General features: G+C 59.2%; 4 protein-coding genes and 4 non-coding genes across 10 annotated transcripts; 3 read left to right on the top strand and 5 right to left on the bottom strand.

Moving 5' to 3' along the window:
* The first annotated feature begins 6 nt into the window (after positions 1 to 6).
* LOC101570065 (surfeit locus protein 1) lies at positions 7 to 2,605 on the top strand. 2 transcript variants are annotated; one of them, XM_023700425.1, is made up of 7 exons: positions 7 to 316; positions 393 to 475; positions 961 to 1,152; positions 1,791 to 1,833; positions 1,942 to 2,104; positions 2,307 to 2,388; positions 2,469 to 2,605. In XM_023700425.1, the coding sequence occupies exons 1-7, from the start codon at positions 146 to 148 to the stop codon at positions 2,536 to 2,538; spliced, it is 804 nt and encodes a 267-aa protein (XP_023556193.1). In that variant the 5' UTR covers positions 7 to 145; the 3' UTR covers positions 2,539 to 2,605. The 2 variants fall into 2 exon arrangements, with proteins under 2 accessions (XP_023556193.1, XP_004640596.3); XM_004640539.3 differs by having other exon boundaries at positions 1,791 to 1,863.
* A 95-nt stretch (positions 2,606 to 2,700) lies between these two features.
* Rpl7a (ribosomal protein L7a) lies at positions 2,701 to 5,913 on the bottom strand. Its single transcript, XM_023700426.1, has 8 exons — positions 5,817 to 5,913; positions 5,328 to 5,448; positions 4,790 to 4,939; positions 4,440 to 4,580; positions 4,175 to 4,254; positions 3,319 to 3,449; positions 3,019 to 3,088; positions 2,701 to 2,832 (listed from the first exon to the last, which is right to left on the bottom strand). The coding sequence occupies exons 1-8, from the start codon at positions 5,817 to 5,819 to the stop codon at positions 2,728 to 2,730; spliced, it is 801 nt and encodes a 266-aa protein (XP_023556194.1). The 5' UTR covers positions 5,820 to 5,913; the 3' UTR covers positions 2,701 to 2,727.
* LOC111812425 lies at positions 3,173 to 3,238 on the bottom strand. The gene has a single exon (XR_002817939.1). It is a non-coding gene; the product is annotated as a small nucleolar RNA SNORD36 (small nucleolar RNA).
* On the bottom strand, positions 3,519 to 3,591 carry LOC111812423. The gene has a single exon (XR_002817937.1). It is a non-coding gene; the product is annotated as a small nucleolar RNA SNORD36 (small nucleolar RNA).
* LOC111812424 lies at positions 4,321 to 4,396 on the bottom strand. Its single transcript, XR_002817938.1, has one exon. It is a non-coding gene; the product is annotated as a small nucleolar RNA SNORD36 (small nucleolar RNA).
* LOC111812426 lies at positions 5,016 to 5,089 on the bottom strand. The gene has a single exon (XR_002817940.1). It is a non-coding gene; the product is annotated as a small nucleolar RNA SNORD24 (small nucleolar RNA).
* A 45-nt stretch (positions 5,914 to 5,958) lies between the features above and the next one.
* On the top strand, positions 5,959 to 11,422 carry Med22 (mediator complex subunit 22). Of its 2 annotated transcripts, none has more exons than XM_004640380.2 (5): positions 5,959 to 6,043; positions 6,539 to 6,697; positions 8,372 to 8,452; positions 9,150 to 9,358; positions 11,193 to 11,422. In XM_004640380.2, the coding sequence occupies exons 2-5, from the start codon at positions 6,575 to 6,577 to the stop codon at positions 11,380 to 11,382; spliced, it is 603 nt and encodes a 200-aa protein (XP_004640437.1). In that variant the 5' UTR covers positions 5,959 to 6,043; positions 6,539 to 6,574; the 3' UTR covers positions 11,383 to 11,422. The 2 variants fall into 2 exon arrangements, with proteins under 2 accessions (XP_004640437.1, XP_023556195.1); XM_023700427.1 differs by having other exon boundaries at positions 6,479 to 6,697.
* A 2,858-nt stretch (positions 11,423 to 14,280) lies between these two features.
* On the top strand, positions 14,281 to 18,107 carry Surf6 (surfeit 6). Its single transcript, XM_004640381.2, has 5 exons — positions 14,281 to 14,444; positions 15,007 to 15,201; positions 15,650 to 15,738; positions 16,265 to 16,474; positions 16,675 to 18,107. Exons 1-5 carry the CDS (start codon positions 14,351 to 14,353, stop codon positions 17,152 to 17,154), a joined length of 1,068 nt encoding a protein of 355 aa, XP_004640438.1. The 5' UTR covers positions 14,281 to 14,350; the 3' UTR covers positions 17,155 to 18,107.
* The last annotated feature ends 8,108 nt before the right edge of the window (positions 18,108 to 26,215 follow it).

Raw genomic sequence — 26,215 nt, 5'->3', positions numbered from 1 at the left:
GCGTGCTGGGCGCTGTGTGTGCAGCAGGCCTGGGCGCAGTGCCGCAGGGTGACCCTGCCTGCAGGTTGTGTGCTCACTCTTCTCGACGTCCTTGGGGCTGCCTGAGCAGAGCCTTTGAGGAACTGGCTGCTTCCTGCTCTGTTTTATGGCTTCTGACCACATGGCAGTGTCGTCGAACTTCCTCCGGGTGGCATGGATGCCACGCAGGTGTGGCCGCTCTGCAGCAGAAGCACCCGCCACAAAGGCAGATGACTCCGCCCTCCAGTGGTTGCTGCTGCTCATCCCTGTGACTGCCTTTGGCCTGGGGACATGGCAGGTAGGCCTGCGACTAGCAGGGCAGCCCTGCGCCTCGGGTCCTGCTGCCCTCTGCTGAGCTTAAACTGTTTCCGTAGGTCCAGCGCCGGAAATGGAAGCTGAGGCTGATTGCAGAGCTGGAGTCCAGAGTCATGGCTGAGCCCATCCCTCTGCCGGCTGAGTGCGTGCAGCTTTCCCCTGCAGCCTGCTAGCTGCTTGCTGTCCTGTCGAGCCTGTCCTCAGGCAGCCCTTGGGCTCGGGCAGCAGACGGCTCCTGGGACATCATCCTCCATGCTGGGTTTCAGCCTCTCTTCTGAGTGATGCCCCTTAGCTCGTGGGTGAGGGCAGCAGGTCACACAGGGCTCAGGATGAGTGTGCTAGTAGCGAAAAAGCGCTCCACTGGCCCCGCTGCCCTCTCACGTGGAAGCACTGTCATGGAGCGCTGTTGACCTCGAGCAGGGAACACTGCCGGCTTTGCCCTGCTGATGGCACGTATGGCTTGTTTTATGTGATTCATCCAAGAAGCCACGAAATCTTGCGCTCCCATGCGGTGTCAGGGCACGCCCGAGGGCCCACATTCTCCACTCCCTTTGCACTTTGTCCCCAGTGTGTGGTCACTTGCAACCCCCTGAAGGGGATTTCTTGGCCATGGCTCGCTTCTTGTAGCCCCGTGGAGCTGAAGAATCTGGAGTACCGGCCAGTGACGGTTAGGGGGCACTTCGACCACTCCAAGGAGCTGCACATGATGCCCCGGACCATGGTGGACCCGGCCCGGGAAGCCCGGGAGGCCGGCCGTATCTCCTCGTCCACCGAGAGTGGGGCCTTCGTGGTCACCCCCTTCCACTGCACTGACCTGGGGTGAGTAGGTCACACTGGGTGCTGGCTGGCTGGACAGCAGCTGGTCCTTTATTGTCCATCCCAACCCCTGACCTTGGGCTGGAGAGATGGCTCAGTGGTCTAAAGCACCTACTTAGAACAAGCTTGGCAAAGCACAGGGACCGCGGTTCGATCCCCCAGCACCACATGCCAGCCAGCCTCGCCCCCTGGTGGGCTGAGCTGGCCACACACACACACACACACACACACACACACACACACACTAAATGTAAAAAAAAAAAATTTAAAAAAAACCACCCCTGACCTCCCAGCAAGCTTCAGTGCACTCATCCCGGCATTTATTAAGCAAGTTTAGCCATCTCCTAAGTAGGATCTGGATGTGAAACTGCACTAGGGCAATTCCAGGCAGCCGCTGCCCGAATGGCTGTGGTGCAGCGGCAGGGCGGTGTGCAGATGACCACCCCAGGCCCTCCTGGGCCAGGGTGCAGGCAGGAGCCCGAGCCTGTGCTAGCCATGGGGCAGCCAGAAGGGGGCGCACCCAGGGGGAAAGGTGACAGCCACCCGAAGGGCGGGACTCGTTGGTGCAGGTCCTTCTAGAGATGCCACAGACTCTTCGAGCAAACCTCTCCCCATCTGAGGCAGCACTTTCATTCCTCCAGAGTCACCATCCTGGTAAACAGAGGATTTGTTCCCAGAAACAAGGTGAAGCCCGAGGCCCGGCAGAAAGGCCAGGTAATGGAGGGCAGGCTGCTCATGAGGGCTTCTTGTCGCCTGGCCCCCAATAATGCACAGCCTCACACTTCTTTGCAGGTTGAGGGAGAAGTGGACCTAACTGGAGTGGTGAGGTTGACAGAGACCAGGAAGCCCTTTGTTCCTGAGAACAACCCAGAAAGGAACCACTGGCATTACCGGGACTTGGAGGCCATGGCCAGGACCACAGGCGCAGACCCCATTTTCATTGATGCCGACTTCAGTATGTTGTGGCCCACCCACCCGTGGGCCCAGCAGGCCACTGTGGACATAACCCTATTCCCTTGTTTCTTGGCCATTTTCCCACTTACTGCAGTCCCAGAACTCGGGGCGCTGCAGAGAAAGGGGGAGATGTGAGGGTGGTGGGGTCTAGGCAGAAAGCCTCATGGGTCACAGGTGGGAACAGGTGAATGCTGTCTCTGCAGAGAGCACTGTCCCTGGAGGACCCATTGGAGGGCAGACCAGAGTCACCCTACGGAACGAGCACATGCAGTACATCATTACCTGGTCAGTCCCTGGGCTGCTGGGCCGCCTGCTGACCCCCCCCCCCCACAGCTGACAGCCTCACATTGCCTTCTCTGCCCCAGGTATGGGCTGTGTGCAGCCACATCGTACATGTGGCTTAAGAAGTTCCTACGCTGGACACCTGGCATGTGACCGGGCCAACTGCCACACACAGCCTTGCCCTATTTAAATAAAAGCTCCAAGCTCTTGGGGGATCTCCTGTTTGTGTCATTTGTCATGCAAGCATCTGTCTGGGCCTTGACAAATCTGCCACCGCTCCACAAGTTTACACTGGATTAAGGACAATTTATTGTTTTTATGTACAGAAAACTCAAAGTACGCTTAGCCCAGTTTAGTGGCAAGCTCTTTAGCCTTCGCTTTCTCCAGCTTGGCAATACGAGCCACAGATTTTGGACCCAGAACGTTGCCTCCCCAGTGACGGCGGATCTGAAATGACAAAGAGAGCAGCAGTCAAGTGTGGGCTGCCATCTGGGGGCATCCTGGGCAGTGCCTACCCGGGGCTGAGCGCGCACGCCCACCACCGACGGGTACCCCACCAAGTAGCGCTGCTTGTCAGCCCCTTCAGGAGAGCTCGGTTCACCCAGCACACCCCAGCGTGCAACCACCACTTACCTCATCGTATCTGTCATTGTAGTTGGTCCTGATGGCCTCCACCAGCTTAGCCAGAGCGCCCTTGTCCTCCCTAACAAAGCAGGAGTAAAGCGAGATGAACAGCTATCTTAGAGAGCTGGAACAACATCTACTACAGTTTGAAACACAAGCCTTTTTGCCTCAGACAAAGCATGACCACATGGGTTTATTCAGGTGAAGAAATTCTTAACCATCATTGGCAGATGTTCAGATTAAAGTACTCCTTGTATAGACACTGTTCTCAAAAGGCGCGAAGGCTCTAGCGACCTGTGGCACACTTACGAGTTGACTTGTGTGAAGGCGACAGTGGTACAGGTCTTCCTGTGGACCAGACGCCCCAGCCTGGCCTTCCCCTTGATGATGCAGTAAGGGACCCCCATCTTGCGACACAGGGCAGGCAGGAACACGACCAGCTAGAAGAGAGTATTGCTTTAGAGTGTGTTCTGGCCAAAGCCAGTCATCTGAGAACCAGCTCAGTGGCAACTGCTCAGGGTTAAAAAGCTCATGTATTTGCACTTCATGGTGTAATTCAGTGACAGACTCACATCATCGCAAATGCCACTCAAGCCCTGTTACAGTCTCACCTACGAAGCCCCCCAGGCTCCTGTGTTCAGAAAAGGGGCTCTGGAGCATCTGGCAGCAGGGGTGACAGTCCACTGGCGAGGGCCCTGTTCAATATCCTCCTAGGTGGGGCAAGGCTGCAGGAAATGGGTCCTGGGGGCATCTGTGGTCCCCAGGCCCCTCCCCTCTGGCAGCCATGGCCTCAATTCCTGCCATGTTGTTCTGCCAAAGACCTGCCTTAGAGCCTGCTGACCAGAGGCTAAATGAAACTGTGACCCCCAAGGTGAGCCCACTGCACACATAATCTCTATCCCCACAATTTAAAGCTCACCATACATGAGGCTGGGGAGATGGCTCAGTAGAATAAGTGCTTCCCTGGCAAGCGCAAGGGCCTGAGTTCAATCCCCAGTTCCGCAAAAGAAAAAAAAAACCAATAATAACAAAGCTCACCATACAACGCATGACCCAGTCGGCACCGTTTCACATGCAGGCGGCTATCCCGGACTGCACCTACTCTGTGCTCCTGGTTCTGCCCTAAGACTGGTACAGCAGTCACTGCTCAGAAACCCAGACCTACCTCGATGGGGTCCACGTCATGTGCAATCACCACGAGCTGAGCCTTCTTGTTCTCTACCAGAGTGGTGACGGTGTTGACACCTGGAACACAACCACTGTGAGCAAGCGCTCAGGCTGCTCTGATCCTCCAACACAGTTGTCACCAGCTGTGACTCAGGGTTAAAAAGCTCGATTTTTACTGTGACTTCAGGTGAAGTTCAGGTTAATTCAGACATCACTGCACAGCCCAGCCCTCCACATCCCACCCCTGAGGAGGAGCCCCTCACCTGCTCTGAGGACCGGTGGCCTCTTAGTGGGGACATCCCCTTTGCCAGCAGCTTTCTTCTCTGCCCGGGCCAACAGCCTCTGCTTCTTCTCTTGCTTGGTCTCTGGTCTGTACTTGTGGGCGAGCTTAAGCAGCTGGGTAGCTAGGAGAGCATCCTTCAGTTAAGGCTCTGCAGTTTAAATCTGCCACTCAGCACCAGGTCAATGCCAGACCCCTGGGGCACTAGGGACTGAACCCAAGGCCCAGAGCTGTGCTCCCAGCGTTGTTAAACAAAGAGCCGGCCAGGCACCGCCCTGTCAGCTAGGACTGTGCCATGGGAAACAGCGAGGCCAACTGCACTCCAGAGCCCACCTGTTTGGCGGTCCAAGGCCTGGGTGAACTGGTTAATCGCAGGGGGCACCTTCAGCCGTTTGTACAGGATGGCCCTCTGTCGCTGCAGCCGGATGTAGCGGGGCCATTTGACAAAGCGGGTGAGGTCTCTCTTGGGCTGGATGTCCTGTCCTGAGGAGTTCAAGAGTGCGAATGAGGCTCCAACCCTGGGTGCCGGGCACAGCGGGGCTACCACGGCGGGTGCAGGTGCATCAGCGATCTTGGTGGTTTGAATGTCATCACCATCCTTCGGATAGCAAATATTCTCTCACATCATCTGCACGCAAGCACCGGGAGGGGCAGCCCACCGCACCCTGAGGCCACCCGGGGGCGGCGCAGGCACCCATGGGCTGCACGCCGGGCCACGCCCCCAACACCGACACATCTCTCACATCTGTGAACGAGGCGGTCCTCCTGCCCCAGCCTCCCGAGCGCGCGCCGCCGCGCCCTGCTCAATGACATGCGGCAACGCCACCAAGAGGCACGTTCCTAAAAGCCATTCCGACGGCCCATTCCTTACCAATGCCAAAATTCTTTGGCCTCTTCTCGAACAGGGGATTTACCACCTTCTTGGCCTCCTGCTTCTTCACGACAGCAGGGGCCGGGGCCACCTTCTTGCCCTTGGCCTTCTTCCCTTTCGGCTGGGCAGAAACAAAAACCCCATGAGGCCGCCCGCTCCTGGCCGCCCGCTCCCGCCCGCCTCCGCAAGGCGGTCTCGCACACGGTCCGCAGGGACCGCGAAGCCGGACAGCCGACCCGGAACGCGGGCGGAGAGCTCCGCGGCGCGGCGCAGCACCCGAGGCCCCAAGCTACCTCCTCCGAGCCCGCGGCACAGACGGCGGCCCAGCCGCTCCCTGTCGCCGGATGGCCGCCTCATTGTCTCCCCATCTTGCCCAGGAGAGCTCTTTCAACCTTAGGCTGAAGCGGGGTCCCGCGCGGCCGCGGCCAGAGGCGGATGGCGGCGGATAGATCCCAGAGAAAGACCCGAGGCCACAGAACCCACACTCACCATCTCGGCCGGCTGACAGAAAGAGACTGTGAAAGGAATTGTGGGTAATATGTAAGCGGCGGCGACTATCGCGAGAGCTGGCGTCTACGCGGGACTTCGGATTTAAAGTAATAGGTCTCCTTAAATTGTTCCGTCGGGGGCGGTCCCTAGAGCGGCTTTTCTGCCAGCCAGAAGGTGGGCCGGGCCTCAGACGCCGCAGTTTGGCGCTCAGGCTAGAGCCATCGTTCGTAAGTGCAATTTGGGTGATCCTAAGCGCCCGGGTGAGCTAGCTTAGCTTCCCTGTGAGGACGCAGGCCCAAGCCCGGAGTGGCGGGACCTGGGAGGGAAAAGGCCGCAGGAGACCCGGGGATGCAGGGTGGGTCGAAGGGACTAGGATCGCGGCCAGGCGGGGCGTTAGGGCTGACACGCACCGTCCCCGACGGCGTGATCTGCGCCTGCGCGGCGTCCCAGGCTGGTGGAGTGACCCGAGGCAGGAGGGCGTGCAGCGTGCCCACCCGCCGGATTGGGCGGTGCGGTGGTCCTGTCGGGTGCTGGGTGCGCTTCCCCAAGGCGACAGCCCTTGCCTCGCAGTGCCTGCTGAGGAATGGGCACATCCGCCTTTGAACGGTGGGGGCACTTTGTGCGGCAGGAGGGGCTCCCCGAGTTCTGCGTGTTCTGCTCAGGTGGTGGAGGGTGTCTGAGCCTGCCTCGCCCCCACGAAGCTCTGTCCTGCACGGTGCCAGACTCCCGGGCCTCCCCCTGCGCCGGCCGAGCGTGCCATGGCCCAGCAGAGAGCCCTGCCCCAGAGCAAGGAGACGCTGCTGCAGTCCTACAACAAGCGGCTGAAGGACGACATCAAGTCCATCATGGACAACTTCACGGAGATCATCAAGACGGCCAAGGTGCGTGAGCGCTGCTCTGGCCCTCGGAGACCTCATGGGGCAGCCTGGACAGGCACAGCAGAGCACGGCGTGCCCGCACCCCCGTGGTCCCCCCGGCAGCCGGGAAAGGGACAGCTGCGTGTGGGCAGGCAGGAGTGGCCGGGCTTGTCGCGGTCTGGTCCACAGAGCCGCAGAGGAGCCAAATAGCCTTCGCAGCTCCAAGCTCAGCATGACCGGCCACGTGGAGCTGATGGGGACTTTGCCCCTTGGTGCCTCCCTTTTCCCAGCCTTTCTCCAGCCTCATGATGAGTCCTGCGGAGCACTTACTGCAGGGCCTGGAACAGAATGAGTGACCCCGTCCTGGTTGCCGCTGCGATTGAGCAAACAGGCGAGAGAGGGAGGCCCGAAGCGGGGCAGGCCCCCTCTGGGCAGGCAAGCGGTGCCTTGTCGGGTCAGGCTAACCAAGCTGCTGCACCAAAGGGGGCCGATTGTTCTGACTGCTGCCCACAGGCCAGTAATGGCAGTAACCAGAGCTGGCAGTGATTTAGGGGCAGGCCAACACGCGAGGGCTGTTTGTGGTGCTCTGCTGCTCGTTGTCCTCTCCACAGTCTGGGAAAAGCCCAGAAGACGCCGTAATTTTTTTTTTTTTTAAGTTAAGTTTGTTGGTACCATTTAGATATATGCAACGACCGTGCCGTGTTCATTACAGGGAACTTGTATCACACTCATTAAAGGAATGTGATATACCTTGGTTCTTCTCCTTTAACTCGAAAGTGACCCGAGGGGGCCAGGGAGATAGCTCAGTAGAATAAGGTCCTGAGTGCAATCCCCGGTACCACAAAAAAAAAGTTACCCACGGTCACTCAGCTAACTGACAGAGTTGGATCCGAGCTCAGGGACCCTGGCTGTTAGTCACTGAGCCCACATCCTCTCCATTCCCTCCTCAGGTGCTGCTGGAAGCCCTGTCCAGGACACCTCCTGGGACCTTTGAGGCAGATGTGCTGGGTTGGTCACCTGGCTCCCCTGTTTTTGTTTCCTTTTGAGACAGTCTCACTGTGTAGTCCAGTCTGTCCTTGAACTCCAGCGATCCTTTTGTCTCAGCTTCCCAGGTGCTAAGATTACGAGCACACATCCCCGTGCCTGCCTCCTGTTACTGAGCCGCCGTGAGCCTTGAGCGGCCCTCTGTGAACCTGGCACGGCAGGCCAGGCTCGGGTGTCAGCAGGCTGCTAGAGCAGAGGCCAGCATGCTGGCAGCGACCAGGAAATGCTCCTCAACAAAAGGCGTCGCTGCCAGCGTGTTGGGGCACACACCTGTAATCCCCACACCTGCCAGGCTGAGGCAGGAGGCTTGCTGTTAGTTTGAGAACCTCCTGGGCTATATAGTGAGCTCAAGGCCAGCCTGAGCTGTATAGCAAGACCCTGTCTCAAGAATGAAAAAGCAAAATCAAGTGCTTTTTTTTTTTTTTACCCTTGTCACACAGCTGTTTATCCAGTGCCTGAGCCAGCACACTGGTCCCAGCCAACCATGGCCCTGCTCCTTAAGACCCTGTCCCTGTGCATAGCACAGCCATCAGAATAGGCAGCTGTGCCTGCCTTTGGGTGGCCGGCTGGCTCCTGTGTGCCAGGCTAGGCCAGCTGTGGGGACCCTGGGCCTGGTCAGCTTGGCTGATCCATGGCTTCTCTGCTTGCCCTCAGATCGAGGAGGAGACGCAGGTGTCACGGGCCACTCAGGGTGAACAGGACAATTACGAGATGCACGTGCGAGCTGCCAACATCGTGAGTTGCCCGGGCACAGGGCATGGCCAGGGCCCCAGGAGGGCCCCGCAGCAGTTAGGGTCTCAGCATGCACACCCAGGGCTGCTTTAGTTTCCCTCCTTGTAGTTTCCTAGAATGGGGCGGGGCAGATGTGTTCTCAGGAGACTGTCCCCAAGAAGGGTACCCGTCAGCCCAGCCCAGCCCAGCACTGTGCCGAGGACAGAGGCAGTGGCCTTCCTGCTGATCTGAGGTTTCTGAGTCTTTGTGAGTGAAGAGGTTTGCACTGTGATCCTGATGTCAGAGGAAGGAGCCAGCAAGCCGGGCTCCCCGCAGCTGTGTGCCCACAGATGGAATGCTCTGGAGGGGCCCCGGGAACCTGCTCAGCTGCCACGTGGAGGAGAGCAGGACGGGAGACGGGAGAGGCTGTGTGCTTCCCCAGAGCTTGAGCAATGTGCAGGGGTGTGTGCACAGCCTGTCTAATAGGACAGCAGGCCCGTAGGTGAGGAAAGCAGTGGCGGGGGACTGGGGCAGACCAGCCCGTCGAGGCAGGTGCTGGTCCTGGCTCCCCAGCTCAGGTTCTGTTGTTCTCACCTCATCCTCTCACACATCCCCTGCCGGCTCAAGTCTGCAGCCCCCTTTGCAGAAGAGGAAGCTGAGGTGCCCAGCAAGGCCACAGCTGTGCCCTCACCCTGTGCTGCCCTGGTTCTGGTGGCTGCAGGTCCGAGCAGGCGAGTCCCTGATGAAGCTGGTTTCCGACCTCAAGCAATTCCTGATCCTCAACGACTTCCCGTCCGTGAACGAGGCCATCGACCAGCGCAACCAACAGCTGCGCGCTCTGCAGGAGGAGTGTGACCGCAAGCTTATCACGCTGCGGGATGAGGTCTCCATCGATCTGTACGAGCTGGAGGAGGAATATTACTCGTCCAGGTACAAATAGGGCGGAGCCCGCAGTCAGGCAGCCCAGCCTAGGAGGGCCTGGTGTTCCCAAGTAGTGCATTTGATGGACAGACCACCCACAGCTGCCCGTGGGGTCGGGCCTTCCCCTCAGTGCTAAGCGATGGAAAGCCCGGGACATCTGTGTCAGGGAGGCCGAGTCTGGAGAAGGGCGTGCGTCCTCTGGCCAAGCAGAGCCCTCTTCTGGGCCTTGCTGCGTGTGCCTGGCTCTCGAGTCCAGACAGAGACACTCTAGCCAAGGCTAAATGCCAGGCCCACACCCATGTCCAGGACACTGCTGCTTACCCGGATGCAGCTCCATGTGGATGTCACCGAGCCCCACAATTCAGGGACAGGGCAGCCCCTGAAGGGAGGAGGGAGGCCAAGCAGAGAATGGCCTGGACCCCAGCCTGGCACGCTTGGGTGTCTGATTTCTGGCCACTGCACCTTACAGAGCTGCAGCCTCCCGCATGCTGGCCCCAAAGGGACAGCGGTGGGCAGGACCTGTCACCGTAGCCCTGTGAGGCCACTCTGAGTCCTGAGACCTGACACCCCCTGGGCTTTCGGGGCCCTGGAAGTCAGGCTCCAAAGTAAGACTTCCACGGGTGAAAGTGAGGCAGAGGCCTTGTCCTCTGTCCCCTCGACGGGGTGCAGCTTGGGCCCAGCAGTTGTAAAGCTCCGGCCACCTTGTGCCTTACAGACAAACCTCCTCCCTTCTGGCCTCTGTCCAGAGCTCGCAGGCTCTGAGGCTTGACCTCGGGTTCCCTGCCCGCTTGGAGTGGCTCTAGAGTTCTCCGGGAGTTCTGGGGCTGGCTTTGCTCCCTGATGCTCCGCAGGGAGGCAGACCTGGTCCTGGGGGGGCGCAGGCCCTCCCTCCTGGAGCAAAGCTCTTCATGTCTGCGTTACTGTCTGCAGCATCTGCTGGCCCTGGGCCCCGATGGAGTAGCCTTGGGGCAGTCACTCGGTCTCGGGGCTGCTGGCCAGCGGAAGTGGGGCTGGCCTGAGGGCGCGCTGCAGAGCTGGGGTGGGAACCCTGGGGACCACGAGTGCCAGGCTCCTGAGGTCCCCGGTCTCCCCTGGACCAGCCTGTGCCGACACCCCCACGCGCAGGTGTCCTGTCCACTCCGGCCAGTCCCTGCATCCCTCAGCCCTGGGGTGAAGCAGCTGTCTGCCTCTCCAGCACGGCCCCCCTCAAGTGCCTGGGCTCCGCGTGCCCCTCCTGCGTGTGTGCCGGCATCTGCCTTCTTTGCCCTCCTGCCGCTCACTGTCTCTAGCTCTGCCTCTGCCCTGCTCTTCTGTGGGTGCCACTCTGTGTCTTGAGCAGTTCTGAGGGAGGCCACTGAGTACGCATTAGCTGTGGGCCGTCCCTGCTCCCAGAAGCCACCGCCATGAGCGGCAGCCCGGCTCCTCACCTGCACCTGGGTGCAGAGCCCTGGGAGTCACGGGGCTGGAGCGTGGTGCAGGGACACGCGGGGCCGTGTTCCCATCACGCCCGTAAGCCAGGAGCTAAAGCCGTCAGGCTGCTTCCAAAGTCTGAGCACCACGCCAGCCACTGAAGATGGGGACCGCGCAGGGGCTAGCAGAGACCGGAGTGGAAGTAGACCACACAGCCGAAGCTCAGCGCGGGGGTCCTGCTGAGATCCCATTGCCTGTTGGAGGCTTTGCAGCTGCCGTGACCCCCTCCCCCGCCAGACCTGCAGGTGGAGGAAGTGAGGGCAGCTTGGGGTGGCGGCCGCGTTTCCTTAACTCTGCTTCTGTCTTGCTTCTCCCTCCCTGGCTTTCCTCCCTGCCTGCTCCTGTCTCCCTGGGGTTTCTGGTGGTGGAAAAGCTCCAGTCTTTGCGAAGCTAATGACTTGCCTCTGTGTGAAGCTTATTGGAGGCTGGACCCGGACACAGACTCCGCTGATTGTCTCTCGGCCCCTCTCCTGGCGTCCCCAGAGCCTGGTACGGGCTCCCTGCAGGTCGCAGCCTCTGCCCACTCCCATACTGGTGGCTCTGGCCCCGCAGAACACACCTGAGCTGCCGGGATGCCTTCCCTGTGTGCCTGATTTATCAGGAACAGAGTCCAGCCCTCCCCTGGGTGCCCGCCACACCTCAGAGACCCCAGGGCCCAGATCCACTGTGACCTCCTTAGTTGGGAAACTGGTCAGGCTGGGATCTGCCTCCCAGGACCGCTGGGAGAGGTGTTCAGCCTTTCCAGGAAGGCCCAGTGTCCCCTCCAGCTGCTACCTTTGGCCAGATGGGAGGAGTCAAGAGCCTTGACTGGGCAAGGGGGTGACTGACGGCAGAAGGCGACTCCCGAGGTTTAAAACTGGGAGCCCCCCAGTGGGTGGCATGGGCTACAGGGCCTCTGCAGGCCCTCCCGGTACCTTTTGCTGTGTCTTGCTGCCATGTTTATTCTGCTACTTTTGTATCAAGATTGAATAAAAACAATGCCACTCTTCACAGTTCCTTGTCCTTGCCACTGCTCAGCCCGCGTTCACCCTTGGGTGCCCTGCCACGTCTGAGCATCAGCTCTTCACCTGGGATCCAGACCAGGCCCCTCCCACCGGCACCCAACGAGTCCTCCATGTTGGGTGGCCCTGGGGGACCTCTGCCGAGGATGTCCTCATTCTCATTGTTATCTGTGATGTGTTAAGCCCGCGTTTCACAGGAAAGTAGATAGGGGTTCGGAACAGGAAGTGCCCTGCCACGGCCAGGAAGTGAGGTGGCAGAAACATGTTTTGAACCCTGGAGGAACTGACCTAGGATGGCACCAGAAACCACGGAGCATGGGGCGAGGAGGCCTGGTGGACCAAGAGATGAGGGTCTGGCCGACTCCACCCACATACCATCTCCCTTCCTAGAGTGGAGAGGGGGTCACTGTCTGCGATGTTGCCCGCCGGGCTCCAGAAGGCAGCAGGCAGGAAGAACTTGGGGCCTGGCCCTGGTGTCTCCAACACACGGAGGGGGAGCATTCTCCACAGATAAGTTATACTGTTCTAGTTGTGGGCCTGACCAAGCCATGCAGTCTTGCAAGCAGGTGTGACCACATTGCTTTCAAAAACAATTGAGTAGCCGGTTAGATGGCTCAGTGGAATAAGTGCTTCCCTGGCAAGCACAAGGGCCTGAGTTCAATCTGCAGTTCCGAGAAAAAAAAAAAGTAAAAACAATTGAGTAATAACATCTTTATACCACAGTTTTTCCTTTTTCATTATTAAGTTTTTGTATTTTAGGGCAGGGTCTACTGGGTGTTCAGGGTCTCACTGCTAGATCAGACTGGTAGTAATCCGCCTTGGGGCTGGGCAGATGGCTCAGTAGAGTAAGTAGTTTGCCTGGCAAGCTCAAGGGCCTGAGTCAAAAACAACAAAAAACCCAACCAGGCAGTGATCCGCCTGTTTTCATCCTCCCAAGAGCTGGGATTACAGGCGGACACCAACACGCCCAGTCTCAACTGCCATCTCAGCATGCCCTGGGGGTGGAGCCGCCCGGCAGGCCCAGGCCCAGGGACGGAGTGCCCCCTGTGCCTGCTCGCAGGCACTTAACTCCACCGAGCTATCTGGCCGGTCCTTATACCACAGTTTTTCTATCCTTAGCTTGGCCAATACCACGCAACAGTGAAGTTACCCCCGGCAGCGGCCCTGGGCTCCTCTGAGCGGAGCCAGTGCTCTGGCAAGACCTGAGACTCGTAGCGTGTCCCAGATAGGGCTTGCCTCAGGGGGCCTTGCCCCTGTGAAGGCACGTGTATTACATCCCCAGTACTGAACTCTGGCCAGCCCCATCTGTCTCACCTCTTTGATCCCAAGCATTTCATTTTGAGGCTGCTAGAACCCAGGGAAAGGTTCTAGCATCTAATCTGCGTTCAGCACCCCACCCCACCCCCGCAGCGGGCCGAGACACCAGCGGGGTAGTGCGCAAGCCAGTGACAGCCGTCTCCACCTTCAGATGGCCTGAGCGCCCCCAGCAAGATGAGTCTGCACTTTGACGGAGAAAACAGGGCTTTGGACAGCTGCAGAAGTCTAAGTAGTGTGGACAGGGCCAGGGAGATAGTTCAGCAGCATAGGACCTGCCTGGCACGCACAAGCTCCCGAGTTTGATTCCTAGTACCAAAAAACTAAGATTAGGTAGTGTAGATAGCCACTTAGGCCCTTGGGGGAGTTCAGATCTCTGCTCTTTCTTGTATATAAAAATCATTTGAACTTCATCTGGAAACGACTCAGCAAATCAACTCTCACGGCCCGAGACCATCATTACTACCAAATGGGTGGTTGTGTCCCCGGTTTCCCTGCCACACGGATTTTTGATTTTTTTTTCTTTTAGCGGAACCAGGGATTGAACTCAGCCTCTTGAGCTTGCCAGAAAAGCATTTCTTCTACTGAGCCATCTCCCCGGCCCTCCTGCCACGCTGATTTTCGTGTCTTCTTTTTTGAGCGTCAGGGACTGAACTCAGGACCTTGTGCTCCCAAGCAGGCGCTTTGGCGGCCCCCTTGCATCTTTTTAGAGCTGCTTCTGTCTCGCGCCTCGTGTCGTTGCTGAGTCTTCCCAAATCGGGCAGGAGTCCGGCGCGGCAGCGCACGCCTGTAACCGTCGCACTCGGGAAGCTGGGGCAGGAGGACTGCCGCAAGTTCGAGGCCAGCCCGAGCTGTATGGCTTCAGGGGCTGCCTCAACTACAGCAAGACCCTGTCTAAAAAAAAAAAAAGGGTTGGGCCTCGCCGCAGAAGGGGTGGCAGAACAGGTGCCCCGCGCAGAAGTTACGTCCTCCTCGCCCCACGCGCATCTCTTGGGCAGGGCGCAGGGATTCGCGGAGCCCACACCGCCACCGCGCACCACGCTCCGGCGCCGGCCGCGCCCACAATGCCCCGCGCCGGCCGCGCCCACAATGCCCCGCGCCGGCCGCGCTGGCGAATCAGCGCTCGCCTGCTGAGCCTGCGGACTCGGCGGTTTCCGGCGTGTCGCGCGGTCTCGGGCCGAGCGCGGGCCGGAGCCGAGCGCCGGGCGTCGCAGCCATGGCCTCCCTGCTCGCCAAGGACACCTACCTGCAGGACCTGGCCAGAAAGATCTGCGTTCAGCCCGGCCCCGAGCGACCGAGGCGCGAGCGCGGTAACGCGGGGCGGGCGGGCCGGGGCCGAGCCGCGGACGCTTGTCCCCACCTTCAGGTGGCCCGAGCGCCCCGCGCGGGGCGGGAGCGTGGACGGCGCGCGGCTTGAGGAGGGGCGGGGCGGAGCGGGCCGGGATGAGGCCGGTCAGGCGGAGGAGCCCGGCCCGAGGCCCGCGGGAAGGAGCGGTGTCGGGCCCCTGGGCCGGGGTCTCCCCGCGGGCGGACGCGGGCGCTGGCCTCCACGTGGCGTGCAGGTCCCCAGGAGGAGGGCCGCAGGGTGGCGGGCAAGTGGGAAGGACGAGACAGGGTTTCAGTTTGGTGAAAGGAAACGGCTGCTGGCGGGCGATATTGAAATGTGAGGATTTCTCGCCCCCGGCGGTAACCGGTGTCGGTTCTGGCGTGTGGTCCCTGCGCCGCTAGCAGCGTAGGTTCTAGCTCTGGACGCGGCGCTGCCGGCTCCTGTGCCTGCTGTTCCCGGTGCGTGCTCGGGAACTGAAGACCTTCCTGCCTGCTGCGTGACGCGAGAGTCCGCACTCACGGCTCTTTGATCATGTTTTATTTCAGCCGGCAAAATTCAAGGCCCAGAAGCTGCTGGACCACCAAAGAAGAAAAGAAAGAAGACACAGAAGAAGTTCAGAGAGCGGGAACAGAAATCTGCAGAGCACAAGGCCAAGACCGTGGCTTCTGGGGCCAAAAAGCCAGTTGCAGTCAGGGAGGAGAAGGAGGAGGAGGTTTCCAGGCCCTCTGGGGCCCCTGCAGGTGAGGCTATGGGGCACCTGGGGCAGGGCAGGTAGGGCTTGAATGAAAGCGTGGCTCCATCTGTGGTTAAGAAGAGGCTCTGTAGCACACCTGGGGTAACTCAAGACTATAGCAGCGAAGATTAGTGGTGGTCTGAGGTGTGTGGGGTGCAGGGCCTCATGGTGACCAAGGTGTTAAGGGGCAAGGCCATCCCTCTGAGGCTGGAGCAGCTCATGTGGCAGAAAACGTTTTGTATGCTTCAGAGACTTAATTTGGGAACCATCTGCTTGTCCTAGAGGCGGTTGTGGGGACCCACCCTGGTGGAATAGGTACAAGGTGTACCAATTGCCCTGCAGTTCCACAAGTGGCCACGGCGTGGGCTGGGAAGCAGAGGCTGAGGCCTCGGTGCTGGGCGCTGGGCTCTGGGCAGGGCCGAGGGCTAATTCTAGCTCTACCTCTGTCTCTACAGATGGCCGTGCCACAGAATCTGTCTCTGTCTTTGCCTTGGATGTCCTTCGACAGCGACTGCACGAGAAGATCCAGCAGGCCCAGGGCCAGGTGGGTGAGACCCTTGCAGAATGGTTCCTTGACCTGGCCTCCCCAGTATCTGCTCAGCAGGGGCGTAGGCAGGTCCTAGGGGGAAGCTTGGCCTTCCTCCTCAGGAGACCATCATCACTGAGACCAGCATGGCTTGGCACAGCCTGGTCAGTGCCCGAGATGAAGGCAACCTGTTCATACCCAGGCCCCTCTCGAGGTAGTCGGGGTGGCTGTGGGCTGGGAGAGGCAGCAGGAGAGGACTTGGTTGTGTCAGGAGAGAATATGCGGAAGGCAGGGCAGGGGCGCAGACTCCACCTGGGTTCTGAGCCACTGGAGAAAGGGCAACAGTGCTTAGATGGTCAGCAGCATCTTGGCTCACGGGAAGGGCTGCGGACAGAGGCGTGGGTCTTGTGTGGGGTTACTGGCACAATAAGGAGGCCCTCGCTGTCCTGCATCAGGCATGCCTTCCAGCCCCGGTTCCATCCCAGCCGTGTGCCACCCGGTCCCTGAGCTAGGGAGGCCTCTTCTAAGTGAACTGTTCCCCTAGGGCAGCACCAAGGAGCTGTCTGCAGCCACACTGGAGAAGCGGCGCCGTAGGAAGCAGGAACGAGAACGCAAGAAGAGGAAACGGAAGGAGCTGCTTGCCAAGAAAAAGGCAGCGCAAGCTCAGGAGGCAGAAGAGAAGGAAGCAGTGACGGAGGCGGCCCCTGGCACGGCCCGTGCAGAGCCTGTGGAGCCCGCGCTGATCTTCAACAAGGTGAGCGGGAGGAGGGCCGGCCTCACCACGCGCTGTTGCGCCAATGAGCAGCTGTAGCCGTGCAGATGGGGCACAGGCACAGTCCTGGCCTGAGGGGCCGGCCTCACCACGCGCTGCTGCCCCGATGAGCAGCAGCAGCCGTGCAGGTGGGGCGCAGGCACAGTCCTGGCCTGGGCTGCTCAAGGGCTGTCTGTCCCCAGGTTGAGGTGAGCGAGGAGGAGCCAGCCAGCAGGGCCCAGCGCAGGAAGGAGAAGCGGCAGCAGGTGAAGGGGAACCTGACGCCGCTGACGGGCAGGAATTACCGGCAGCTGCTGGAGCGCCTGCAGGCGCGGCACAGCCGGCTGGCAGAGCTGCAGGAGCAGGATGCGGGCAAGGCCCAGGAGCTGGAGGCCAAGATGAAGTGGACCAACCTGCTGTACAAGGCAGAGGGTGTGCGCATTCGCGACAATGAGCGCCTGCTGGAGGATGCACTGAAGCGCAAGGAGAAGCGGCGGGTGCAGCGCCAGCGCCGGTGGGAGAAGCGCTCGGCGCAGGTGGTGGAGAAGATGCAGCAGCGGCAGGACAAGCGGCGCCAGAACCTGCGCAAGAAGAAGACGGCACGGGCCGAGCGGCGCCTGCAGAAGGCCCGCAGGAAGGGCCGGGTGCTACCGCAGGACCTGGAGCGGGCAGGCCTCTCCTGAGCCCCACCATGACCTTCACCCGGGCCTTCCAGCACCTTCCTGCCTGTGGCTGTTGTCTCCACCCAGGTGCCGTGACACTGGAGCATCCCCGAGTTCCCAGTATCGCACAGTCCTATGGTCAGCTACTTCAAAGCTGGGATTGTGTGTCCACGAGAATGGCCACATCCACAGACCCCAGGAGGCACGGCCTGTTCTGCCAGCCGCCTCTTGAGGTGGGAGCACCTCTTGAAGTGTGCGGGGCAAGGAGGAGGGGCCTGGGCAGGGGCAGGGGTGTGGCCACCTGCTGGGAGTAGAAGGCAGCGCCTCAATCCGCTGTGTGATTGTGAACCTTAGAAGGCTGGGCCGCAGCAGGGGAGCCGCTGGCTGCAAAGGAGCTGTAGGGACTGGATGTGGTTCTGAGCCTGAGTACCAAGGCCTTTGCTCAGTCCTGGCTTCTGCCAGTGTCCCCCACAGCATCCCCACCACTCAGAACCCAGAGGGTGGGGGTGTCTTCCCAGATCCAGGCCACATGGACACATCTCGGCAGTCACTGGCTTGGGGGTGGGAGCACTGCGGTTGGCACCTCCTGGAGGTGGGCCTGCTGGTACAACAGGCACGTGTGGGAGGCAGTGTTTAGGAGACCTGGGCGTTTCTCTCTGGAGGCAGAAAGTGCACCCAGCTGAGCCAGCCTGCAGTGCGCAGCAGTTTGCTGGGCTTGAGCTCTGGAGTGGCTGGCTGTGCTCTCTGGAGCCCCAGCGAGAGCCTAGGACAGCGCTGCACCCAGCAGCCAGGGAAGTCCTGGGACTGGGGTGCATGGCAGCCGAGCAGGACAGGAAGGGTACGGCGCTGGGCTGGAGCCCTTTGTCCCCTCCCAGGTGCTTGGCTGTGGCTTGGCAGCTCTACATGGTGGTGTGAGCTGTCCTCTTCCGCCCCTGTCCTTCAAGTTGAGACCCCAGTAAACGGTTTGCACTTTTTGCTCTGTCTTGGAGTGTGTTTCCTGGAGGGTGAAAGTGACACGCAGCTCCCGAGCAGGATGTACACACTCCCCTGCACACGTCTGCAGCTGTCCGAGAAGCAGCCTTCTGAGGCAGCCGCCGTGGATGCCTGAGGCATGGAAGCACAAGCGCGGGGTTTGTGCCCTGTAAGGGTCAGTGAGAGTCGCCCGGACCCCCCACCCCCACCCCCCAGCTGGAGGAGACACACTGAGGGAAGGAGAAGCAGTAAGAAAGGGCCGAGGTGGGCTGGCGAGATGGCTCAGTGGTCTAGAGCACCTACTTGGAGCAAGCTTGGGAAAGCACAGGGACCGCAGTTCGATCCCCCAGCACCACATGCCAGCCAGCCCCGCCCTCTGGTGGGCTGAGCTGGCCACACACACACACACAAATAAATAAATAAATGTTTAAAAAAAAAAAAGGGCCGAGGTGCTGTGAGCCTAAGTGACCGTCAGGGCTAGAGTCCCCGGGTAGCTGGAGTGCATAGGTGGCTCTGTGTTGGAAATGTGCATTTCCTTGGCCGTGTCAGCCACACTTGAAGAGTGATAATCCCGCGACACCAGTAAGCAGATACAGGACAGCTACATGTTGCCAAAGGTGCATCAGTGCTGATCCAAAGCCAGCAACATGTCACAGCATTAAGAGGCAAGGTAAGGGGCCGGTGAGCTGGCTCCGCAGACTAGAGCGCCTGCTTAGGGAGTGCAGGGTTGTGGTTCTGTCCCAGTACTACCTTCCCTGCCAGCCCTGTCCCCAGAGCAGGCTGAGCCTGCCGGAGTCTGGACAGCATGCTGTCGCATGCCTGTAATCCCAGCTCTTGGGAGACTGAAAACAGGCGGATCATGAGTCCGATCTAGTAATGAGACCCTGAACACCCTGCAGACCCTTTCCTAAAATACAAAAATAATAAAATTAAGAGGCTCAGGAGATGGCTCAGGGTAAGTGCTTGCCTGGCAAGCACAAGGGCCCGAGTTCAATCCCCAGTTCCACCAAAAAAAGTAAAAAACTCTGACTAGGGTTCCACATTTGCAGCCATTTTCCAAGGTCTGTGTTAAAGGCTGCCCAAAGAATTGTGTCACCGTGGCTTCCGCCAAATCTGCCCTGCCTTTGTGGTCAAGGTCTTCTCATTTTCCATAGGTGGCTGTAGGTGACTCAGGTGAATGGGGTCGGGAAATGTAGCCAAGCAGGAACAAAGAGGCGCCATTGGAGCCAGGGTCTGTGTGCAGCAGGTGAGGCAACCAGCCTCGGGGCCAGGGCGCCAGCAGCTTCTATGGTCCAGTTTCCCGAGAGGCTTTCTTGCTGAAGGGGAGCTCTAGTACCCAGCCAGCAGCATGCCTTGGCGAGGCTAGAGGGCCAGCTGATGTGGTTGGGCCTCAGCTGTCTGCTCCTGACAGCTTCTCCTGGGAAGGGGAACGTAACAAGGATCTGTGACATTTAGAAAAGGGGAAGGGGAAAAATCTGTCTCGGTTCACCTTGAGCGTCCTTGTTGCTTCAGTAGGTGATTTGCATAGGAATAGCAAGCTCTGTCCATGATGAGGTCACAGAAAATCAGCTTCATGTGCCTGCAAGGAAGGGCATCAAGGTGACGGACCAAAAGTATATTAGGGGCTGGGGAGGCAGCTCAGAGGCGTGAGCACCTAACTGGCAAGCACAGGGTTCTGACTCTTATCCCTGGCCCTGCATGCCATGCCAGCCCGGAACCCCGGATGTGGTGGTGCACACCTCACCTGTAACCCTGAACTCCGGAGGTTGAGACAAAAGACCACTGTGAATTTGAGGCCAGCCTGGTGGCTGCAAAAGAGCACAAGGGCAGCCCAAACTGCATAGTGAAGCCCTGTCTCAAAAAAGGCCAAAGTAAAATAGTCCCCTGAATCCCCCAAGTAGGCAGTGCCAGAGCTCACCAAGGGTGACACGCAGCCTCTCAGGCCATGTGTCCAGTGTCTCAGCCCAGTGAGGCAGCCAAGCCCACAACCACACCAAAGACCCTCCGCATGGTCAAGTGTTTTTTTGGCGGAACCAGGGATTGAACTCGGGCCCTTGCACTTGCCAGGGAAGCACTTACTCAACTGAGCCATCTCCCCGGCCCCTTCAAGTTCTTTAATAAAATTGGAAGGGAAGATTTCATTCTTGAAAGTGTGCGTTTTCTTGATTCCAAAACCAGACAAGGATCCAACCAAAAAAGGACACCCGGCCAACCCATAAAGTGCACACCCGAGAGTCCTTATTAAGACCCTGGTGAGTGTGGTGGCAGTGGCGCCTCAGGCCTGGAACCCACGCTCTGCGGGCTGAGGGAGGACTGCCATGATTCTAGGCCCGCCTGGGCGTCGCCGCGAGTTCAAGACCAGAGTGAGCGACCCGGGAGACCCTGCCCTGCCAGCGGACTGGCAAGTAGAGACCGACAGGTCATCAAAAAGATGACGCATCGTGACCAAACAGGCCGCCTCCGAGATGCGAGGGTGGCTCAGCGCCTCCAAGTCAGTAGGTGTAAGCGCCGCAGATGCAGGAACGAGGACAGAAAGGTCACGTCATCTCACCAGATGCAGCCTTTGGCAAAATCCAGCGTCTACTCATGGGAATAAAGCCTGAAGAAACTAGGTGCAGAAGGATCTTGCCTCAATCCAATGAAAGGTGGTTGCGACAAAGCTGCCCACAAGCTTTCTTGGGGAAACCAGAAAGCTTTCCCTTCGGAATCAGGAACAAGATGAGGATGCTCGCTTATCTCAGGTACTTTTTCCTCATGGCTGGGACTAAATACCTGACACCCAAATTAAGGAAGGAAAGGCTTATTTAGCTCAGTTAGTGGAGGTTAGTCCATACTCGGCTGGCTCCTAGGCAGAGGGGCACTTGGCAGAGGGCAGCAGCTCATGGCAGCAGAAAACAGCGAAGAGCAAGGGGGGCGGCTGTGGCAGCAGCGAGCCTCTCCCCCCCTCACATCTGGATGCAGATGACTTGGCCCAGGGCTAGTGTGGCACTCACACCGTAATCCACAGGATCAAGAATTACAGAAGGGGCCGGGGAGATGGCTCAGTGGAATAAGTGCTTCCCTGGCAAGCATGAGGGCCTGAGTTCAATTCCCGGTTCAAAAAAAAAAGAATCACAGGGCCGGAGAGATGGCTCGGCGGAATAAGTGCTTCCGTGGCAAGCACAAGGGCCTGAGTTCAATCCCTGGTTCTGAAAAAAAAATAATAATAATCACAAACTCTAGAAGCCGCCCCATGACTGCGGCTTTTGGGGGACACCTCGACACAAACCATAACACCACTCTACGATGTAGTCCTTAAAAACATGAACCCAAACAACGGGCAAGAAAAAGAATGAAAAGCGATGTGAATAGAAAAGGACAAAGTCAAGGCTTCCTTAGCTGCAGGTGACGCGATCCTCTACGGAGGAGACCCAAAGGGTCCCACAAAGACTCCTGGAATTGATAACTGAATTCAGCAGGGTAGCAGGACAGAAAATCAAAATGCCGCTTCTCACACCAGTAATGAACTCACTAAGAAGGAACTTAGGAAAACGGTACCATCCAAACAGCATCCAGAAAACTCACAGGAATTATTCTAACACAGCGAAAGCCCCCACAGGGAGATCCTTGTACTCTAAAAAGAGCCCAAAGGATGCGAGAAGCGCTGAGCAGCAGGCTCCTGGGCGGCAGAACCAGCGTGGGCGGAGCAGCCGCAGGGCCACAGCTGGAGCACAGACTCCATCAGTCCCCATCAGGCCACCCGCAGCACCCCTCGCAGCTGCAGGAAACTGTCCTGAGCGCCACACGAACCAGGAGACCCCGAAGAGCAGAGGCAGCCCTGGCAACGAGCGAGGCAGGAGCCATCCGGATATCAAGTTGTCTGACGGAGCCACAGTGATCAAAACAGCAGTGGCAGTGACGCAGAAATGTGGATCGATGGAACAGAAGAGAGGACGCAGAGCCGACCCAGGCACATTCTGCTCTCTGCTCTTGGACAAGGAGACCAAAATCGTTAACTTGTGGAAAGATGGCCTCTAGTAGACGCTGCTGGGAAGACGGGCTGCCCCACACAAGACCGAATCTGCGCATACAGCTCACTGCGTACTGAACCAAAGCCAACATGGACCCCTGGCCTACCCCTGAGACTCGGAGTGTCCCAGTCCCTGGGGAGGGTGACTTTTGGATCCACTTCGGATGTGTGTTGGCTCTGGTGCCAGGTGATAGGTTATGGCCCTAGTAGGAATTGCTAAATTATAATGGTGGCCATCTAAATGGCTGAAGCTCTTAAAACAACAGCTTGTCTTCCAAGAGACCACCTCCCCCCTTCTTCCCCACCCCATCCTGGGTGCAGTTTCCCTTCCCTTTTCCCACTGCCACAAGGGAGACCACAGTCAGCTCCTAAGGCATCGCTGAACAGCCCCCTCAAAGTCCAGCTCTGGAGGAAGTGCGCACAAGCCTCAGCGTCCCGTTGTCTCAGGTCAGAGAATCTCCTGTCTTCCCTTAGGTTCTCTCCAGTCCTCAAATAAAGCCAGCCGGGCGTGGTGGCACACACCCGTATCCTCTCGGGAGGCTGCGACAGGAGGGTCCTTGCGAGTTTGAGACCAGCCTCAGCTACAAGGAGACACAAGGACAGACTGAGCTGCGTAGTGAGGCCTTGTCTCAGACAAATACAATAAAACCCCCCACTCCTTTTTCTGTTTCTGTGATGCATCACCATAGAGAAACCTGACACCAGGGGACGCCTGAGGCATGAGGTCGGAAGCCACAGACTTGGCCATGAACACCCCTGGAGACCCCCCTGTATAGAACCCCAGGACGGCAGCATCAGCCCTGGGCTGGAGCTCAGTGACCAGGAAGGGGCGTCTGACTGTCCCATGAGGCCTTGGCCCAGCCTTGCTTGAGCACCAAGCTTTCCATGTCAGGGAGCCTGTCCCCGCTCCGGGTGCTCTGCCCCAGCTGTGGTGGTGGAGTGCAGGTCCTGTGGTTACCATCGTGCCTCCAGCTCCGTGTTCTGATTTCAGCGCAGTGGCACCTCTGTGCCCACTGACGGCTGAGGCTGCGCGCTGGGTTACTAGGCCAGCGTCACATCTCTGCTGCAGGCGGTCACCCGAGGGCACGAGGGCACGGGGCCGTCAGGAGCGGGGGGCCAGTGCTGCAGGGGGTGTCAGGCAGATCTAGGATCCCTCGCTGCTGGTTTGCTCTTTTTTTTTTTCTTTATTATTATTTTATTTATTTATTTTATTTTATTTGCAGAACTGGGGATTGAACTCAGGCCCCTCAATTATTTTATTTGCAGAACTGGGGATTGAACTCAGGCCCCTGTACTTGCCAGGCAAGCGCTTATTCCACTGAGCCATCTCCCCAGCCCCTGGTTTGCTCTTAACAGGTCTTGTGAGGGCTTTCAGCAGGCCGACCCCACCCTGCTCTGGCTTTTGGATGGCTGCGGATGTGTCGAGTAGGATAATGAGCTCTCGAGGTGGCCGTGCAGGGCAGCCCCGTGCATCTGGGGCAGCATCGGGCGGTGGTACTGAGTCTGTGTGCTGTGTTCCCTTCGCACTGTTTAGTGACCTCCTGTGGCGTCTGCATCTCCTCCACTCCTTTTGGTAGGGTCAGTGAAGAGGCTGCGCCTTGCAGGGGGAGGGGGCACTACTGCAGCACATGGGGTGCCCCCGCGGGGGGGGCTGTGGCTTGGAAGGATGGACACAGAGCAAGAATGAGCTGCAAGCCGGGTGAGGTGGCGAACGTGGGAATCCCAGCACTCAGGAGGCTGAGGCAGGAGGATCCCATACGTTCAAGGCCAGCATGCACTACATAGCAAGACCCTGTCTCAAAAAGCCAAAGGAAAAGGGTCACAGTAGAAGGAGCCCCCAGTGGAGGGGACTGAGGACTGGGGACCGACGCAGGAGCGGGCTCAGACTGGACAGTCCTCCTTTGTAGTTGGCGCAGGGGCAGGCCTTGTCAGTAGAGGGCGCTGCAGGGTCGCAGGAAGAAGGGTGCTGCAGCTTCAGGGCTGTGTTCCCGCTTCGCGCGAGCTGCAGCCCCTGCCTGGTAAGCAGGACACCGGGGGAGCTCCCCCAGCGATGGTAGCACCCCCACACCCGGCGCGCAGCTTCCAGAGAATGCCACGGGTCCTCCAGCCCGCCAACCCACACCTCAGCAAACCCGCGACACTTCCTCCCTACCCGTGGTCACGGTTCACGTCCTCTAAGTTTCCCGCCTTCCATGCCCACGTTGAGGCCGGACCCACGTTGCCCGTGGTGGTGTGAGTCCGACCCCAGGCCCACAGGGGGCGCCGCCGTCGCAGCCCTTGGGGAGAAGCCTGCCCCGTGTCCTCTGCACCGCCGCCCCTCTCTGGTTCCTGCTCTGTTGCAGGCTGCGGGTTCCTGGCTTCTCCTGGGTTGCTCCCCGCCACACTGTAGATGTCACCTCCCCTGCGGGCCGGCATCTCAGGTGCTCAGGGACCCCTGTGCGCCTCCGGGGCTCTTCCTCTCACGTGCTGCCCCGCATGGGTCTCTGTCTCACCTTCTGGTCACCACCACTGTCCTCAAGTCCCTCCTTGGCCTCCACCCCCCTCCCACGGCCACCCTGCCCCCTCTGCCGGGCCCCTCTCTCCTCTCTGGCTTCAAGCTGCCAGGGTGACGTGGCTTCAACTCCCCTCGCTCAGGGCTCATGGCCGAGCCTGCCCTGGGGTCCATGTCTACAGGCAGCCCTGACACGGGTTCTGGCCCGCTTTCCCTTTGTCCATGGTGGGGACGATCTAGCATTCACACTTGTCACTCTCCAGCACCTGGACAGATGTCACAGCATGGTCACTGTGGGCCCAACTGCTGCAGAGTCTCCCCAGCGGTTCCTCTGCTGCTGTGTTTGCCCCTGGAATCTGTCCTCAGTGTGGTCACAGGGCGACCCTTTCAAAACATAACATCCCCACTCTGTCAAGGCCTCCCAGCTGGGCTCCTTGTAACACGCTCAGTCCCGCAGTGGACCCTGCCTCCCTGTGCCCGTGTCCCTGCCCCTCGCCCTGTGTTCCTGGCCCGTGCCAGGGCCCCGCCCCCTCCAGGCCAGCACTCGCTGTCCCTCCCTGAAGGCTGCTCCCACTTGTCCTCCTCGCCTCACTTCCTGCCCTGCCCTCGGGTCTCCGCTCAAAGGCCACCTTGGTGAGCTGACCCGCACCGCTCACCTAGAACACAGCGGCCCCTTGTCCCACAGCCGCTGTCCGACTTGTTCCATTTGCTTCCCCCACAGCTTTTATGACCTTTAAAATGATATATAATTATATGAATCTGCGGTCAGTCAGGAGATAGAGCCGCACAATGCACTGAGCAGGGAGAGTGTGTGACGAACAATGGACAATGCATGTGTAAGAGCTGCAAAGGACAGCGCGGGGTCACAGGAGAGCTAAAGAGGAAGAGGTGATGGCGAGGGGCCTTCCACAGGCTGGGCCAGGCCTCGTGGGTGGGAGAGGGGTGGCTGCAGCCTCTCCTCTGGGGACCTCTGCTGGGGCCAGTGCGGGTCGGGGCAGGGCAGGGACAGGAGCTCAGGAAGGGCAGACCAGCCAGGCAAGCCCTGGCAGGTGGCCGGGGGCTGGAGAGCCCTCATGATTCCTTGGAATCTACTTGTGGGGTGCCCTGAACCTCAGTAGGAAGCTCTCCCTGGGTCCCACTGAGATCAGTGTAGCTGAGTGCCCCAGAAGTCCCCTCCTGCACCACTTCCCTGGTTCAGATAGGAGTGGGGAAGGAAGCCGCCTAGAACTTAGAGCCTGTCTCAAAGTTTAAAAATGAAAAAAGTGCTGGTGATGTAGCTCAGCCCGAAAGCCCTGGGACCAATCCCCAGAGTCACACACACGAATGACCTAGACACAAGTCAGTGACGCAGCCCCTCCTGTGTGCCTCAGAGCCTCATCCTCCCTTCCCTACCCCAGCACCCCTGGCAACTGCCGACCTGTATTTGGTCATTTCACGAACATTAGAGAAATGGAGGCCACAGTGCAGAAAACAGCAGGGTCAGAGCCAGCCAGATAGCTCAGCAGACTAAAGCATCTGCTTAGGCAGGTGCAGAGACCAGGGTTCAATCCCCAGGGCGCTCTGAGATGCTGATTGAGACCGGGCGTGGTGGCACATGCCTGGAATCCCAG

This window comes from Octodon degus, unplaced genomic scaffold, assembly GCF_000260255.1.
Source record: "Octodon degus isolate 3935 unplaced genomic scaffold, OctDeg1.0 scaffold00123, whole genome shotgun sequence".
Classification (NCBI taxonomy): Eukaryota; Metazoa; Chordata; class Mammalia; order Rodentia; family Octodontidae; genus Octodon; species Octodon degus.
Note: the sequence above shows the minus strand (reverse complement) of the source record. Positions and strands in the feature narration are given on the sequence as shown.